Source organism: Megascapheus bottae, chromosome X (genome assembly GCF_031878675.1).
Source record: "Megascapheus bottae isolate mThoBot1 chromosome X, mThoBot2.hap1, whole genome shotgun sequence".
Classification (NCBI taxonomy): Eukaryota; Metazoa; Chordata; class Mammalia; order Rodentia; family Geomyidae; genus Megascapheus; species Megascapheus bottae.
The window spans coordinates 84,003,917-84,024,010 of NC_143547.1; the positions used below are offsets into that span (position 1 = coordinate 84,003,917).

Here is a 20,094-nt window from a genome sequence, read left to right on the forward strand (position 1 = left end):
ATGGTTTTTATTTCTTAGGTTATTTTAAAATAAGAACATGTTTTTTTCCCCTATTACATGATCTTGGTTCTAGCACAGAAGTGATTTGAGTCCCTCTCTGTTTCTCTCTAAAGAAACAACTTTGATTTTCATTTAAAATACAGAATATTGAGAGTAGAAGTGACCTGAGGGGTCGTCTGCTTCTACTCCATTTCACAGATGAAGATAATGAGGTTCAGAGACAGGAAACGATTGAGGGACAAAGCATGGAGTATGAAAGATGGGTCAGAGAACATATTCTTTTCTCTATATGAGAGAATGTGCCTTTGTTTATTTTTTTTCAATACTGGAGTTTGAACTAAGGCCCTACACTTACTAGGCAAATACAATCTACTTGAACTAACTTCCTACTAACACCTTTTAGCACTAGTTATTACAGTTTTTTTGTGATGGTCCTGGGGCTTTCACTTAGAGCCTAAGCACTTTCTGTGACATTTCTTTGCTCAAGGTTGTGTTATACTAGTTGAGCTACAATTCTACATCTAGTTTTTTGGTGGTTCTTTGGGAATATGGATCTCATGGACTTTCCTATCTTACATGGCTTTGAACGATGATCCTCAGATCTCAGCTTTCTGAGTAGCTAGGATTATAGGTGTGATCCACTGGTACCCAGCTTATTAGTTATTTTGAGGTAAGGTCTTGATTTATGCATTAACCCAGTCATTGCATTGTACTTGTATGTGCCTCTGTTTCTGAGATGACAGGCAGGTACCAGTCATTGGGTTAATGAAGTCTCACATCCTTTTATTTTTGCCTGAGCAGCCTTAAATCATGATTTTTCTATGTCTTACTCCCGAGTAATTAGAATTACAGGATACACCACTGTGTTCTGCCCTTCTTTTATTTCTTGGGATCATAAATTTTATTCTTTTCACTTGAAAATGTATTTAGCATCTACTATGTGCTAGATACTGAAGATACAATGGTGAACAAGATACATAAAACCCTTCCACAGAGGATTTTATAATCAATTGTAAGTAATACACAATAAACAGTTTCTTCAGCTTCTATGAATGTATACTGGATCTTAGAGCCTATTCCTTAACATTTGGATCTATTGATATTTTTATTACCTCTATTCATTTCCGGTCTCATTTTACTCCCTTTCCTCACTTGTGGGTATAGCATGAAAGAAGGAAGAGAACCATACCAATTTCCTTTTTCTCTATATTTCAGGCCCAGTGTAAAGCTTTGAATTTGCTAAAGACAGGTTTTGTACCAGTGTAGCATAAGAGTGAAGATGTCAGTATTTTTCATCAACACTGCACTAGTGGGCTGGCTCAGCTGTCAGCTCATTTGTGAGATGACAAAGAGGTACTAGATGTGAGAGTTGCACTATTACCTTATAATTTATGTTTTTCAATGCAATTTTAGTTGTGCTGAACCCCACTCTACTTGGATACTTTGACAGGTATACTATTTTAGCAACACAGAACAAAACAGAGAAAGAAAAGAAAAATACCTGGTGTGCTTGTGCTGTCACATCTGGGTTGCTCTGTTCTTAAGTTTGTGGATGATTTGTTCAAAGTTGTTCAGGGCCAATAAAAGGTTAGGATTTGGTTTTAACCTATGTAACACTGAATGTTCAATGTTCTCACAGTTCACTTGAGAGGTGTAATGTTGTTTCTATGGACACATATAAGAGGATCCGGTTCTCTGTCTTATCTTTTTTTAATTTGAAATGTTACTATTATACTTAATTTTTCTGGGTTAATCATTTGCTAGTTTAAAATATGAAGCATCTAGGGTGGACTAACTTCTGAAGTGGTTTTGGTTGCTGTTGGTGGTGTTGGTTGTGGGGCCCAGGTGCTATCCTTGAATCTTTTTGCTCAAGGTATTCTATCACTTTGAGCCACAGCCACACTTCTGTTTTTCTGGTGGTTAATAGAAGATAAGATAAGGCTTTCCTGCCTCGGCTGACTTCAAACAGCAATCCTCACATCTCAGCCTCCAGAGTAGCTCGGATTCTAAGTGTGAGCCAAGACCACCCAGCTCTGAAGGTTTTAACAGAAATCAGATCAATTTCTTTCCTAACCCAAAGCGAAAGAGAGAGAGAGGAGGGGAGGGAAGAAGACAATTTCTTTCCTACTAACCCAAAGCGAGGGAGGGAGGGAGAGAAAGAGAGAGAGAGAGAGAGAGAGAGAGAGAGAGAGACAGAGACAGAGACAGAGACAGACAGAGAGAGAGAGAGACAGAGAGAGACAGACAGAGAGACAGAGAGAGACAGAGACAGAGACAGAGAGAGAGACAGAGAGACAGAGAGAGAGAGACAGAGACAGAGAGAGAGACAGAGAGACAGAGAGAGAGAGACAGAGACAGAGACAGAGAGAGAGAGAGACAGAGAGAGATTGGGTAAAAAAAAACCTGAGGCAGGTAGCTGACGGGATAATCAGCCCAACTCCCCAGAGCCATATGAGAAACTGTCATATCATTCTTGTCACCTCAATGCCATTTGATTTTTCATTCTTAGTGAAAAACTGACTGTAGGAAACTTTTTCTTGCCAGTCCTGGGACTTGAACTCAGGGCTTGAGCATTGTACTTGGGCATTCTCAAGGCTAGTGCTCTACCATTTGAGCCATTTCTGTGTGTGTGGTACAGAGGAATTGAACCCAGGGCTTCATGCATGCTAAGCAAAATCCCATCCCTGTAGGAAACTTTTGTTACTAATGATGAATACTTTTATTTTTTTCCATATATTTTTATTGTAATTAATAGAAGGGTTACATTACATTTGCCAGATGGAAGGTGCATTACTTCACATACACTGATAGCCTTTCTCATGATGCATACTTTTCAATCAAGATGTTTCTCAGGGTTTTCATGACAGAGAAGGTACAATACCTCCCTGTGTGTGTAGTATTTCCCTTTTTGCCTCTCCCACAGTATGAATAAGGCGTCAAGCTTTCTACAGTTTTACTGTGATAAAAATAGAGGAAATTGTTTGGTAAATATTACTTAGTACATTTTGAAATAAATGCAATGTTACTTCAGGAAGGAAAGACAGGTTATTTTTTTTGTCAGATATCGGTTACCAAAAATCATTCTCTAGAATCTAGAATAAAAGGTATGTCACATGGGGCTGGAGGCTCAGGTAATAGAACACCAACCTGTAACTGAAAGTTTCAGACCCTGAGTTCACATTCTGGTCCTGGTAAAAAGGTACATTACCATGATCAATACTCGCACAATGATTTAAAAGAGAATTTTAGGAACAATGTTCTGAAAATCAGGCCCTATATATCAGAGAACACATACAAATCCATATAAAGACAAAGGACCAACTTCATATAATCTATTCTCTCATTTAGAACCTATCAGAAAAATCTGGAACATCTTTGGACATAACACTGGGAGGTTTTTTTTTTTTTTTCACTTCAATCAATGCTTTGGGATCTTGGGTAAGGTGTTAGGCAGGGGAAAAAAAGCAGTATTTGGGAATGGCCACTGGTGGCTCACGCTTGTAATTCTAGTTACTGAAGAGGCCAAAATTTTAGGATCTTGGTTTGAAGCCAGCCAACGCAGACACGTCAATGAAACTCTTGTCTCCAGTCACCACCAAAAAGCTGAGGTGGAGATGTGACTCAAGTAATAGAGTACTAGCTTTGTGCAAAATGGTCGAGGACGGTGACCAGGCCATGAGTTCAAGCCCCAGGTTTGGAAAAAAAAAAGAAAGCCAGGAGTACAGCTCTAGATTAAGTGATAGAGCACTAACCTTGTGCACATAAAACTCAGGGACAGCACTGAGACCCTGAATTCAAGTCTTAGGATTGCAAAAATATCAATAATTATTTAAGATCAAGATTATTACTCAGCAGGCTGGGGTGTGGTTCAGTGGTACTATGTTTCATCTGTGAGTCCCTGGATTCTTTATTCCTAAGAGAACAAAATAATAAAAATAAAAAAGATTGCTCAATTATCTAGTCAGATGTAGTAGTCATGGGCAGCACGGGATAGGAGGCAGGAGGGCTGGATGTTGGTGGCTTGCTGGGCAAAGTTAGACATTTATCTAAAAACAATGTAAAATGTACTACCCAAAGAGCTGGGGCATGGATCTAGTGGAAAAGTCCTAGTGAGCATGTGCATGTCCTTCGATTCAATCTCTAGTACCACAAAATAAAAGAAAAAAGACGAATACTTTGGTTTCTCTTCAGATCGTATAAAAATCTTTCACCTTTTACTAAAGAAAAAACACTATTGAAGGGGATCATATGAGGCAGGAGCAGGGGTGGAAGAACTCGTCCAAAAGCACTGTACATTTATGATGGCATGTTAATCATTCTAGTGTTTTGATCTTAGAGCTTTTGGTTTTTTTACTTTGTCAGTTTTATTTTGTCCCACAGGGTGACACAAAGTTTTCTCTATCAACTCCTTTGGAAACTGGTTTAGCCATGCTTGGTGTCTCTAAGGGTGACAGGGGGGAAGTGAGGGGAGGATGACAGACGAGTTATCAAGCACTAACAAAATCTATTTGTGTTTCTGGTATAACTCAAATTTTCCGAGGTTCTTCTAACATTTTTGTCCTCTCCACTTAAACTTTGTGTTGGAAATTGAGCAGATGATCAAATGCTGTGACAATTCCTATGGGACATCAGTTGCTAAATTGCTGAGTTGGTTTTAATTGAAGTTGAGAAGACAGGTTTTCTCTCTCTCTCTCTCTCTCTCTCTCTCTCTCTCTCTCTCTCTCTCTCTCTCACACACACACACACACACACACACACACACACACACACACACACACACACACACAGATCTGGTTGAACTGGGAGTCAGGTGGTTGATCTGTGCCTGGCAGCAGCCGCAATAGCAGCAGCAACAGCAACAGTGATATTTCTTTTTTACTGTCTCCCTCCTCAGCCTTCTTGAATCCATCAGGCCATGGAGGCAGTGACTGTGTATCATGGCAAGATCAGCCGGGAGACTGGAGAGAAACTACTGCTTGCCAGGGGACTTGATGGCAGCTATTTGTTGAGAGACAGCGAGAGTGTTCCAGGAGTGTACTGCCTGTGTGTGCTGTGAGTACATTGTGATGGTAACATGGCTACATGTGTGGCCTGGGGTTGCTGAGGATGGGAGCAGTACATATAGGAAGATTTTAGCCAAAGCAGGAGGCGGCACAGGTGTCTGTAGCTCATGGAGGCCTCTTCCTCAGCACATTCATGGCCCTAAGTCTTCCTTAGGTTGTACTGAGCAGGCTGTGGCCTAGATAATCACTAGGGACTTCATGCCCACGGGATGGTGCTCTCTCCTAAATGGCCTGAACAGGGCTTTTGTGGACTGTGTGGAATGTCCTTCAGAGTGTGAAAATGTGGCCTGGGATTTTCCTTCACTCAGAGAAAGATCATGGCTCTGCATTACTGTTTTGATCTCTTGTAGAGGCCAGGGAGGAAGCCATTGTGAGGGGTTTAAAATGTGGTACTATCAGCTCTTTAGAGAAAGGAAGGTCTGTCTTCAGCATTCGAAAAGCAGGTTTGGATATTCTATCCCAAAGGAAGAGAACATTAAATTCTGTGGAGGAAGCAAAATAAGACATGGAGTTCATTACTTTAAGAATATAATACCAGTTAGATGAGGATACTGAGGTGTGTGTATAAGTAAAACTACCTCTCTGGATCTGCTGAGTTAGTTTCCATTACTGGAGATGTGTAATGGGTAAGAGGTTTCAGAAATATGACCCTTTTCAATAAAAGTCCGAACTGACAAGAATTGTAAGGATCATGGAGGGAAAACACCCTTGTTATGATTCACTTTTGTTCTTTGCTTAGGCAAAGAGCATCTTTGCTTTAGACCTCCAGAGGCTGGCAGAGCTGAGGTCAGTTTTGCAGTAATAGATGCTAGGTTTGTGATACCTGCAAATGAATATCAGAGTTCCTTAGTTTTCTTATCTATGAAATGGATATCATTTTAGACCATGTCATGGCGATTAAATACCATAATGCACGTAAGAAGGTCAGCATTGGACCAGACAATGCATATTCAGTAAATCTAAGCTATTGGTATTATTATTATATTTTAATCTTTAAAGAGTATATATTTTAGTACTCATAGAGACATTTCTGAAGGAGGATCCAGTTTGAGCATTGGCAGCAGGCTAATAATAACCAATCCCACCCGTTAAATTATAGACAGAAACAAAAAAAGGAAGATTTTGGGTAATGAGTTCAGTACTTCATGATTCTTTCTGGGTCAAAGAAGGAAGAATATATTATCACTAGTGTTAGAGGAATTTTCATTTTAGATTTCTTTTTTTATTAAAGAATTTATTAACATTGATTTTTACATCATATTTGAAATGTGTTTAACAAACAAGTATTCAAGAAGGGAATCTCTATATACAATCACTGGCACTTAGATTTTAGAACATAATTAAAATTATGCTGAGGGTTTGTATGTCATAGATACATATTAATCTATGTAGTAAAACATTATGTCTATAGAGTCATAGATTTTTTCATTATGCCTATAGAGTCATAGATTTTTATGTATGTAGTTGTGTTTATATTTCCAATACCATGGAGCATTGGGTACGCAAATAGTGAGTCCTCGCTCTTGTACTGTTTGGATCTAATGGCCACATATTAAGGATACCGTGTGCCTTTTGTTCCTTTGGTCTTGACTTGTCTCACTCAACGTGATTTGTTCTAGCTTCATCCATTTCCCTGTGAATGCCATTATTTTATCTTATCTGTTGGCTATGTAGAATTCCATTGTATATATATACCGCATTTTTTGTATCCATTCCTCTGCAGTAGGACATCTGGATTGTTTCCATCACCTGACTGTTGTGAATAGTACAGAGGTGAACATAGCTGAGCAGGTGTCCTTATACATTTTATATTTCTTTAAATATGATTGTCTTGGACTGGGGGAGTAGCCTAGTGGTAAAGTGCTCACCTAGCATGTGTGAAGCCCTGGGTTTGATTCCTCAGTACCACATACTCAGAAAAAGCCAGAAATGGTGCTGTGGCTCAAGTGGCAAGGCACTAGCCTTGAGCAAGAAGTGTCTTAGGACAGTGCACAGGCCTTGAGTTCAAGCCCAGGACTGGCAAAAAAAAGATTGTCTTGAGCTGGGCACCAGTGGCCCACACCTGTAATCTAAGCTACTAGGAGGCTAAGATCTAAGGATTGCTGATTTTTTCATATGTTTTTATTGTAATTAATAGAAGGGTTACATTATATTCACCAGATAGAAGGTGCATTACTTCACATGCATTGATACCCTTTCTCATGCCTTGGTCCCCATTTCCCCCCCCCACCCCCGCCACTCATCTTTTTTTCCTCCCTTCCCTATCCAATTTCAAATAACCAAACACGCATATATTCACTATATCAGATAACCAGGTGAAATACTGTAACAATATGAGATAACCAAGGGACAGCAAAAGAGATGAGTACATTAAGGACAACAATCACTTGTTATATGGCTTTTGTTTCTATATCCTGGAAGTCCTTTCATTTAGCGTCATTCTATATGGCCTTTTATATCTAGGTTTTGTTCTACTGTAAATCTCTGCTGGGAGAGCCCAAGGTTTCTACTGATTATGACAAATGAGGGAAGCCATTGAGCCTATATTCCTTTGGGTCTGGCTTACTTCACTTAATATGATTTTTTTCTAAGTCTTTCCATTTCCTTACAAATGGGGAGATGTCATTCTTTCTGACAGCAGCATAGAATTCGATTGTGTATAAATACCACATCTTGTTGATCCACTCATCAACTGAGGGGCATCTAGGTTGGTACCATATCTTTGCTATGGTTAATAGTGCTGCAATGAACATTGCTGTGCTAGTGGATTTAGTATGTCCTTGTTCTAAGGATTGCTGTTTGACGCTAGCCTGTGCTGGAAAGGCTGTGAGACTCTTACCTCCAATTAAGCACCTAAAAACCAGAATTGGAGCTGTGGCTGAAGTGGTAAAATGCTAACATTGAGCACAAAAGCCCAAGAATAGCTCTGAGCTATTGAATATCTCAGGTCCTGAGTTCAAGCAGTCTGGCACTTAATTTCTATGTATATGTGTAAATATATGCCTGGGATATATGCCAGGGTCTCCGCTGCTCTATCACTGAGATACATATACCTCCCAGCATCAGTCTGGAGCTTTTATTTTGCTTTTGTAGTTGATTTTTCCCAAAGGACACCAAAAAGAGCAAGGAAAGCCAACTAGGTTTCTTAGGCTCTGTAATATTCAATGCATATCCTATGAAACCAGGAAAATTGAGGGAAGGATTGGGGTTGTGATGGATGGGAGAGATAACATCGATCAAAATGCATTGCAATTAACCAAAGGAACTAAAAGAGATAAATACCTCAAATAAAATATCTCAAATAAAATTAGATGAAAGGAAAAAATGCATTGCAACTAAAAATATGTGAATATATGCACATATACTATTAATACACAATATATTATATAACATAATATAGTATTATATAATACATAATATATTTGATAGTATATAGGCATATTATATATTATATACCATGAGCATACTATATATTATATATGTACATACCACATACACATACTACATATGTATATACTATAACATACATATTATGCTATACATATATTATATACAGTACATATGAACACATATATGCATAATATATTAAACATACACATATTTTTTTTATTTTTTTTTCCTTTTTTATTGTAATTAGTAAAAGGGTTACATGATATTTGCCAGATAGAAGGTGCGTTAATTCACATACATTGATACCCTTTCACATGTCTTGGTACCCATTTCCCTCCCCCCCCACACCCCCCACCCGTCTTGGTTTTCCCCCCTTCCCTATCAAATTTCAAATATCCAAATACAAATAAATTCAATATATTAGATAACAAAGTGAGATACTATACCAATATGAGATAACAAGGGACAGCAAAGGAGATGAGAGACAACATAGTACATTAAGGACAACAATCATTCATTATATGGCTTTTGTTTCACTATCCTGGAGGTCCTTTTAATTAGCTTCACATTATATGTCCTTATGTATCAAGATTTTGCTCTATTGCAAATCTCTGCTAGTAAAGCCCAAGGTTTCTACTGATTATGACGAATGAGGGAAACCATTGAGCCTAAGTTCCTTTGAGTCTGGCTTACTTCACTTAATATGATTTACATACACATAATTTTTTAAAGCAGAGTAAGTGAAAGGGGCTGCTTTAGGAAAGCTGACAAAGCTGGGGAAAGCAGTCTTTAACCTTGAGGTAAATGTGAAGGTTCACAAGAAGTGTGAGTAGGGGAGAGAGAACAGCAGACACCTAAGGATATAGCCTCATTGGTTCCCCAGATATTTCTGAAGTATGTATGGCCTCTACTTTCAAATGTACATTCAGTTCACACAGAACGTGTGAAATTCATAAACATTAAAATGTTTACCTAAAGTGGCAAGTTTTTGATCTTTACTTCTCTATGAAAACTTCCTCATGAAGTAGAACAAAACAGTAGGCAAGGAGAGAGTTCCCTTCCCGTGTCTTTTGAATGGTATCCTAGCACTTGAACTCCATAGCCAGACTGCTGCCGAGGAAAGACACAATGGCACATGGCCTTTGACCCAGTTCTTCACTTTTTAAAGCTAAGTGTACCTTTAGAAACACATAAGCATTTTATTACTTCTTATTGACACTACAATGTAACTACAAATTTTGATTGGAATAATCTATGTAATTAGTTTGAAAAGCAAAACACTGATGCTTATGATATAGGGTAGACATAATGTAAATGGTGTTGTATATTCATGAACAATGAGGTACAATGAATGTTTATTGATTGCAGAGTTGACTTGATGGATCCTTATTCTATTTTTTTGTTCATTCTTTTTAACCACAAAGATTTGAGTGAGCTTTAGCTTTTGTGTTTTTATTGTAGAGATAACACATGTCATGGGCTTTTCAGACTATAAGTTGCACTTTCAAACCAGTTTTATCCCTTTGTTCAGATTTAAACATCTAAATCATGATAGTCTTTTTGTCTATTCAGTTTTTAAAAGTAGAATCTCATAAAGCAAAATGGAAGTTTTTCATTTATACACTTGCTCACTGTCATTTAAATTGAGAAGTTTTTCTTTCAATTATTTTCTCTAAATTTAGGTTTTTTTTTTTTTAAGTTGGTCATGGGCCTGAGCTCTGGGCCAGGTCACTGTCTCTGATCTTTTCAGCTCAAGGCTAGAGCACTACCACTTTGAGCCACAGGGCCACTTCCAGTTTTCTGGTGATTAATTGGTGATAAGAGTCTCTTGGGCTTTTGTGCCTGGGCTGGCTTTGAACTGTGATCCACATATCTAAGATTCCTGAATAGCTAGAATTAAAGGCTTGAGCCACCAGTGCCTGGCTAAGTCTAGATTTTTTTTCCAGTCTTGGGGCTTGAACTCAGGACCTGAGCACTGTCTTTGGACTTTCTCAAGGCTAGAGTTCTACCACTGGAGCCTCAGCACCACTTCCGGCTTTTTTCTATGTATGTGATACTGAGGAATAGAACCCAAGTCTTTGTGAATGCTTGGCAAGCACTCTTCCACTAGGCTAAACTCCTGGCCCCTTTTATTAAAAGATTTTTATTAACACTGAGTTTTTTACATCATATTTCAAATGTCGTGATTAACAAAAAAATATTCAAGAAGGGAATCTATATGAAATCGCTAGCACATAAATTTAAGATCGTAATTAAAATTAAGCTGAGTATTTGTATGTCATAGTTACATATTGATCTGTATAATATATCAATATGTCTATGGAATATATATCCCATAATGGAATTATATGTTTATATAGATACATTTATATCTCCAAATTTGTGTTGATGACCTGGAGTACCTGAGTATTGAGTCATTGCTTGTATATTGTTTGGATAGCCACATATCAAGACCATTTGCCTTTTGTTCCTTGGGTCTTGACTTGTCTCACTCAACATGATTCGCTCTAGATTCATCCACTTCCCTGAAAATGCCATTATTTTATCTTGTCTGTTGGCTATGTAGAATTCCATTGCATATATGTACCACATTTTTTGTATCCATTCATCTGTACTAGGGCATCTGGGTTGTTTCCATTGTTTCCACTATTTTGAATAGTGCAGCGATGAACATGGCTGTGCAGGTGTCCTTATATCCTGGGTTATGATGCTCAGGGTAGATGCCCAGGAATGTTGTGGCTGGGTTTTAGGGAAGGTCTATTTTTGCTTTTTTGAGGAACCTCCAAACCGCCTTCCAGAGTGGCTGTACTAGTTTACATTCCCATCAGCAGTGCAGTGGCGTTCCTCTTTCTTCACATTCCACCAGCATTTGTCGTCTGAATTTAAAATATTGGCCATTCTGATTGGTGTAAGGTAGTATCATAAGGTTGTTTTTATTTGCATTTCCTTTATGACCATGGATGATGAGCATTTTCTCATGTTTCTATGCCATTTTTAACTCTTCCTCTGATAAGTCTCTCTTTAGTTCCCTTGCCCATTTAGCAATTGGATTGTTGAGTTTGGGAGGGGGGATTAGTTTCTTAAGTTCCCTGTACATATTGGATATTAAACCTTTGGTAAATATCTTTTCCCGGTTGGTTGGCAGTCTATTTTAGTAGCTATGTCTTTATCTGCAGAAGCTTTATTTTTAGGTAGTCCCATTTGTTGAGTCTCTCTCCAATCTGTTGTGATCCTGGGACTCTGTTCAGGAAGTTTCTGCCTGTGCTTATGAGTTCCAGTGTCTCTCCCACTCTGTTGCGTAGCTGTTTCAGAGTTTCAGGTCTGATATTGAGGTCTTTGATCCGTTTTGAGTTAATGTTCGTGCATGGTGACAGGCTGGGATCAATTTTTTAGTTTTCAGCATGTGGCTGCCCAGTTTTCCCCACACCAATAATTGAAAAGGCTGTGTTTATTCCACTGTGTATCTCTGCCTCCTTTGTCGAATATAAGTTGACTTTAAGTATGTGGTTTCATTTCTGGATCTTCTATTCTGTTGAATATATGTTTTTGACACAATCCTTTTGACATTCATATCATTACATTTTAAGATTATTAATTTTTACCAGACTTGATATTTCAGAGAATAAATGTTTTCTTGCTCCTTTGTCTAATTCCTTATATAATCTCTAGGTTGGATTCATTACACATATATGATTATTTTCTTCCAACTTAAAAACATATAAGAAAGGCACCCTCCCTAAAAATGGTTAATCTGGTTAAAATGATTCTCCTTCAGATTTGGTGTACTATCAATTATTTTGTCTTTACACTTATCTAGTTTTCACTTTTTGATTCCTTTGATTAGCAATTGTCATTTTATATGATTATTAAGAGGTTCTAGTTCTTAACCCATGAATTGGTTCTTTGTGTGTTTTTACTCATTTAACTATTTTTCTTAATGCATTATAATTTTTGTGTACTAACCTTTCATCTACTATATTCTTTTTTCTTTTCTTTTTCTTTTTCTTTTTTTTTTTTGAATAGTAGTAATAAGGCTTGAACTCCATGCCTGTCTCTTTTACTTGGCCCTTTGCTCATGGCTGGTACTCTACCACTAGATCCATATTTCTACAAGCCTTGCTTTTTCTTTCAAAATGAAGTCAATTTTTCTGCCTGAATTTTAGCCTCCCAAATAGCTAGAAATGGAAGGGTGAACCAGTGCTACCGAGGTGCCATTTTTTTACACACATGGTTTAACTATTTACATCTGGGTATGTAGTTCAGTGGAAAAGTACTTGTTTAGCATGTACAAAACTCTGGGTTCCAGCCCCTACACCACAAGAAAGTAAGAAAAAAAACGAACATTTTAGTAGTTAAATTTGTCACTCATTTTCTTTGTTTTTGCTTTCTTTATCTCTCAGTTTAGGAAGTCCTTTCTCTTTCAGAGAGATTGTATAACTTCATTTCAGATTTGTAACAACTTTGTTTTTTAAATTTACATTTAACCATTTAATTCCATTTGAAATTTTATTGTTGTGCAATCTGATTTTGTTTTCCCCACACCCAGCATTTGTTACAATACAATTTATCAAAAAGAACTTCTGTTGTTCATTGGTTTGTTAGACCACCTTAATATATAGTAAAATAATGTTATATGTGTTCAACAGTTATTCTTTCCAAACTATCTTTTGTCCGAACTGATCTATTTATCCTTATACAGGTAACATTATAATATCATAATGTTTATTTAAAATGAATTTTCTATTCTTATTGGTTGTTTGAGGTGAAATCTAAAATAATTTTGTTAAATTAGTAAATTTTGTTGTTGTTTCATTAAACTCCTTAATAAATTAAGGAGAAACTGTCTTTAAAGAATTTACAAGAGTAAATTCCAAATATATCTCTCCTATTATAATTTTTCATTCATAACTATCAGTAGAGATTTTGTTTACTTTCTGTAGGTCTTGAACTCTTATCTGTATTTCTTGTGTAGATCAAAGGGTGTGTCATTTTTTTATCACAAAAGAATCTGTTTCTACTATATTTTCTGTTACATAGAAAGGATCTCATTTATGTACTAGTATTCTTCTGGTATATACAATACTCATATTAAGGAAAACAAATATTCACATTTATTGTCTTTAGTTTCTTGGTGTACTAGGTTTCTTATCACTGAGGTACATTTATGTGTTCAATTTTTTTTCCATTTTCACCCTCACTGTAGACAGCCATTCAATAAGTCCCAATTATCCAATGGGACTGATTGGTTGTGAGAAGAGGAAAACTAATTTCAAAAATTAGCTCCCAATAATTAATTTACTTCCATAGTTAACATCCTTCTGTACATATCTGTCTCTGTTACTTATGTAATGGATGGGTTATAAGAAGACTTGTTATTATAATTCTTTTGTCTCAAGGACACATAATGAAGTCATTTGACATATATGTCCTCAGATGAAAAGCATAATTATCTTTTTGCCCTTTAAGATTTAAAGGAATTACTGGAAATAAAGTGCCTGTCAAACAACTGAACTATAAAAGTGGAGGAGGAGCAGTACAACATAAAATTCCAACTTATCATTTGTCATAGAGGGGAACAGTGTTTAAAATAACTTCAAAAATTTCAAATTCAAGTTTTATTTAGCATGAAATTAAAACTTAATTTTGCTTTATTTTATTTTATTTTTTGGTGTCAGAAGTTGGGCTTGAATTCTGTGCCTAGGTGTTGATCTAACTTAGCTTCTGTGCTCAAGACAAATGCTCTACCACTTCTGGACTTTTTTTTTTCGTTGGTCATAGGGCTTGAACTCTGGGCCTGCACACTATCCCTGAGCTCTTCAGCTCAAGGCTAGTGCTCTACCACTTGAGCCACAGTGCTACTTTCAGTTTTATGGTGATGAATTAGAGATAAGAGTCTCATGAACTTCCATGCCTGGGCTAGCTTTGAACTATGATCCTCAAATCTCAGCCTCCTGAGTAGCTATGATTACAGGCATGAGCCACTGGTACCATGCGACTTTTGGACTTTTTTTGTGCTTAATGGTAGATAAGACTTTGATGCTGGTGCTGGCTTCAAACTGTGATCTTGAGATTTTAACTTTCTGAGTACCTGGGAATACAGGTGTGAGCTACCAATGCCTAATATGATTTTTGAACTCAATTTGATAGGTATATTGTTGACACACTTATGATAAATCACCACAGTTATTTTGGATTTTCTGGATACAATTTGTTAGTGGTGGAGTGACCCTGAAATCCAGCCTAAGATTATATTTATCATCCATAAACTAGCAAATAAAAAATCACAGGCAAATAAACTAAGTTCTGACTCTGATTGCTGCTGTGAAATTAAAGTAGCAAGATTAGTTTGAAGATGTAGTTTAGCTTTTAGCAAAGATTGAGTCTAGGTTGACCTTTTCTGGGCTTTCTCCTATGGGGTTATCCTTAGGTGGCTTTTTCTTTGCAGCTCTTATCCTTATCTTCTCCCTCACTGGACAGTCAGTTCAATTCCCTTTAAGATTAACCTGTTAATTTATTCCTTCTAAAATAATCATGATAGAATAGCAGGGGATAGTTCATATCGCCTAGTCAGACCCTTTGAGGATATATCCAGTTCCAATTCTATGTTACTTTGGGCAAATTAGTTGAACTTCCTGTGCTTCAGTTTCTTATCTATATACCAGGCAATGGTCACTGACCTTGATCGATACGTATTTGTACACATAAATTAACATGTTGAATTGATACCTCTTGTGCAATTATTTAAAGAAAAATTAAAAAGCACAGAATGGTAATAATAAGTCACAAGGATTATTTTGTGGGTTTGTAGTTATCAAGTTAACATTTAATAAGTGTTAACATAAATAAAAATCTATCAGGATAGAGTACAAAATTAAAAAATCAGGGTTTGGGGATTTAGCAAATGCAAGGCCCTAAGGTCATTCCTCATCTCTGCAAAAAGTAAAGATAATCACGAATGTACATGAATAATATGTTTACATGAGTTTAGGGGAAAATTACACTTATTTTCATGACACATCAAAACTAGTATCACATAATTTTACTACCATTCTTGTAATAGAATGACTTTTGACTACTTTGGAAAGTGAAATTTACTCTGAAAGGATAAACTTTGTGTCACAGGAACTTCAGAAATGTCTTGTATCAATGATGATGGTTTACATGAGACATTATTTCTCTGGATATAAACTATTTATTTAAAATCAGTCATGTAATTATGTCTTAAATTTTGCACATAGCATTTGTATCATGTAAACACAGAGGCCATAGGAATTATCTTGTTTTATTTGCAGTGTCATGAAGAAGTCATATGTAGTTAAACATTTTCTTTTGAGTAGTCCTTGAAGTGGTATAAAGAAAGAATTGATGTGGTTTTGTTGGTTTAAAACCAAGATCTGTCCTCCACACTGACCCATTAAGAAAATAATAGGTTGGGTGGCTTTCTTTTTGTCTATTTCTAATTTGAACACTTTCTAAAAAAGACAGCTTTTGATAAAATAAATGCAAGTTTTAATATCAGCAAAAAGTAGATAAACACATGAATTTTAGTCATTAAAATGAAAACTATTGGTTATTAGATAATAGCAACAATTTGGACTATTGTTTTCTGTACCAATCACTTTCTCTTTTATTTCCATGAGAAAATTAAAGTTCCAGACTCATCATCAAGTCCACAAAAGCATTTTAACAGGAGAAGGAACTTAAAATTATACATTCTTGATTTATGTGTATTAACGGATCGAGCAAAAGGAAATATAATCATAAAACAAATGTAACAAGTTTTTTTTTTTTTTTGCCAGTCCTGGGCTTGAGCTCAGGGCCTGAGCACTGTCCTTGGACTTTCTCAAGGCTAGAGCTCTACCACTTGAGCCTCAGCACCACTTCCGGCTTTTTTCTATGTATGTGGTACCGAGGAATCGAACCTGGGTCTTCATGCATGCTAAGCAAGCACTTTAACCACTAGGCCAAACTCCCGGCCCCTGTAACAAGTTTTTAATGAATCATATTTTTTTTCTTATCTGTGATTTGTAAAGCTCCAAATTGCGGTTGCTTTTTATGTTGTTGTTGTGGGGCTTGAACTTTGGGCGTAGGTGTTGTCCCTGAGCTCTTCAGCTCAAGGCTACCCCCCTACCCAATTTTTTTTGGCCAGGTGCCAATGACATGTGCGTGTAATCCTAGCTACTCAGGAAACTGAGATAAGAGGATCCCTGTTTCATATTAGGAGACAGGCCTTTAAAGAGGTAATGGGGATGAAAGTGGTGTTACGGGGTGTGAACTCAAGGCTTTGCGCTTACTGGATTGGCACTCATCACTTGAGTCACTAACTGTCCCTTAAATAAATTTGGGGAGCTGTTTTCTTTTTACTGATGCTTGGGCATGCACTAAGGTCCTGGGTACTGTTCCTGAACTTTTATGTTCAAGACTGGTGCTCTATCATTTGACCCATACTTCCACTTTTGGCTTTTGGGTGGTTAATAAGAGTCTCATACTTTCCTGCCCAGGCTGACACTGAACTGTCCCGTGATCCTCAGATCTCAGCCTCCCTAATTGCTAGGATTACAGGCATGAGCCACTGGCGTTGTTTGTGTTTTGAACTGGGTTATTTTCTTCTTGTTGAGTTTTATGAGTTCTTTATGTATTTGGACATGTATCCCTTACCAGATATGTGGTTCGCAAATCTTTTCTCTCATTCAATAGGTAGTCTAATAACTGAATATTTCCCTGACTATAAAGAAGCTTTTGGTACTGATGTAATCCCATTTACCTATTTTCAATTTTGTCACTTATGCATTTGGGGTCATATATAAAAACTATTCTCGTATTTTAAATAATCATTCCTTATTTGGCATACTTAGGTAATTTTTATTTTTTACCATTAGAGTAAAATACTATAAAATAATGTGAAATTCCTTTTTCCCTTTGACATTTTTCCTTAGAGGCTAGGAAGATAAGCAAGATTATTTGGTCCAAGTGCAATAATACTTTATTTCCTACAATAGTTATTTTTCCTACAGACAGATATCCAATATTTTTATTAATTTTTATAATAGAAAATTAGTGTTTCGTAATTCAAGTTATGAAAAATAAAATGAAACATTTGGTAGAAGGAAAAAGGAGAAATGCTTCAGAAACTTTTCTATAAAGGCTGAAACAATTGAATTTATTTCAATTGAAATAAAATTGCATGTCTTTGCTATTCCTTTTTAAAAAATTATCTTTAGGTAATTGTGCAAAGGGACTTTAATTCTAAAATTGCATTCTTAACCATAGTCTGAGAGACTACTGGGGAGGTTGTACAGATGTGCTTTTGGTGGCTGAAATAAGGCAGCCTGGTGTCAGGGATATTACCACAATATTCCCAGTGACTGTAGAACTCTGTCTGTGTCTTTTCATTTTAATCAGTCCTTTTAGTAACTTTTCATGTTTATACAAATTACCTGACAAATCTCCTAAAAATGCCATTCTGATTCAGTAGGTCTGAGCTGGGACCTGAAATACTATAATTCTTGCAAGCTCCTGGGCTGATACCCTAGGAATACATTTGAGTAGTAACATTTTGGATCTTTTCCATCCATGGCAAATTGTAACCAGAATGGTTGGAGGGGCGGGAGGTTCTTGGTCATTTACTTTGGCTACTTAATACTTCTCACTTATTTGACTGGGGAAAATATTTTGTGTTTTCAGAAATGCAAGAAGTTGCTACAGGGGGAAATTTGTTAGCATTACATGCATTAATCATGAGAAATTTTATATGTCATTGACACCAGGTTCTTCAGAGAATGAAGGAGGTAAGAACTTTTGAAGTGGTACTCAGGTTCCTGCTGCTTAACTGAAACTGAGATAAGATCACATTCGTTAGGAAACTATTATCAAAACAGTCTCATTTATTTTGACTAAATTAGAAAGATGATGGTAAGGAGAGATTCATTGTGTGTTTGTTTTAGAGAACATTACTTTAGAATGTGGGAGATGGGTTACTTACATTTTGTTTCTGTCATCACTGAGATTTTAAGTAATGGGTTTCTATATAACCCTTAATGCTACTGAGTTGTTTCCATTAGTCACTTCTCCTAGGGAAAATGGAACTAAGGACCTGTGCTGTTTTCCCGTGTCCATCTCCATTTTTCCTATGTGGTTTTAAGAAAGTCTCTTTAAGCCTGTTTGAAGTTCCTGTGGTGAGAAATGGAAATCCAATCTTTTGCCTTGTTCTCTGTAGAGTCCTTAACATAAATCAGGAGGCTGTAAGGAGATTTTGTTTGCTCCAAAATGAAAATTTTAACAGTATAATGTGATATATTTATATTTATTTATCATTTCATATGCAAGCATATAACAAGCTATTTTAAATACAATCTAAATAGTCTGATAAGTTTTTTTTGTTCATGTTAGCATTTATTGGTGTTTACGGTGCTTTGGAAGAACAGCAAGAATAATAAAGGAAAACATGTTGGGGTTAGAAAAACATATGAATTTATATCTTCCTCGTTAGAAAGTTTTTCTAATAGGAAAGCATCACTTTACATTCATCAAAAAAATGGGCGGGGGTGGGATGGACAGGGGATAGGAGAGAGATGAGATGTTTTTATGGAAAAACCCAGACATTTTTTTGCTTGTTTAAATGAGGGTGGGATAAAACACAGAGTACTATAAATGAAAATCTCACCATAAAAGACCCCACTTTGTTGTGTGACTTTGTTGTGTGTCCATAGAGTTGTGTTTGGGCCCAAATATAGAGTAGTCACAGTGTGCCTGAAGGAGCCTGTCCTACCTTATCTTAATGAGCTACAAATCCTAAGACAGAGAAGGAACTAAAAACTAAGCTTTGTGATCAGGAACACAGTGTCATAATCTGACAAATGTTTGTAACAAAATGAAACATTTCCAGTGTGCATATCAGCTGTTACACTGTCCTTTTTGTCAGTGTTGCCAATCAAATGTACCTGATTATAGTATGTAAATCTTCTGTTCTTTATATAATAAACACTATTGCATATGGGTTGAAGGTGTAGTAATTTAATTCACATATTTAAAGACTTAATTATAAAGGCACATTCATGCAAATATGGCCAAAGACTTAAGCATGGACACCCCTGTTTAGCATCATCTTTGTTTTGCTAAGTTGAAACACACTGATTTTAAACAGTTTGGTATGTGTCCTAACCAAAGATCTCTATAGATCCACACTTATGCTCAAGAATAGCAGCTATAAAGTGTATTAAATATAAAATAATAGTGATTTATATTGATATTTAAAATTTGAAATCTATTACTGTAAAGTTTATTTTCTAAGAAGTAATTTTTTAAGTTAATGATAAAAAATAGTATCACTAATCATCAAGGAAATGCAAATCAAAACCACATAAGCTGTCACCTCACTCTAGTGAGAATGAGTATTATCAAAAGGATTAAAAATTAAAAGTATTGGCAAAGATGCAGAGTAAAGGGAACTCTTGTATACCATTGACGAAGATGAAACTTTTGACCTTAATGGAAAGCAATATTAAAGTCCTAAAATAAAACCTAGAATGACCATATTTTCCAGTAATCCCACTAGTGAGTATTGAACTAAAGGAAGAGATATTTGGATTCTCAGGTTCATTTCAGTGCTTTTTAGCATAGACAAGATTGAAACAACATCAAC

The 20,094-nt window shown here is 36.4% G+C and overlaps 1 protein-coding gene across 1 annotated transcript in view; it reads left to right on the top strand.

Moving 5' to 3' along the window:
• Positions 1 to 4,794: 4,794 nt before the first annotated feature.
• Positions 4,795 to 20,094, top strand: part of Sh2d1a (SH2 domain containing 1A) — a 28,426-nt gene continuing 13,126 nt past the window's right edge. The window contains exon 1 of the mRNA XM_090325739.1: positions 4,795 to 5,052. Within this exon, the coding sequence (XP_090181865.1) occupies positions 4,916 to 5,052 (137 nt within the window). The 5' untranslated portion in view covers positions 4,795 to 4,915. The remainder of the gene's footprint in view (positions 5,053 to 20,094) is intronic.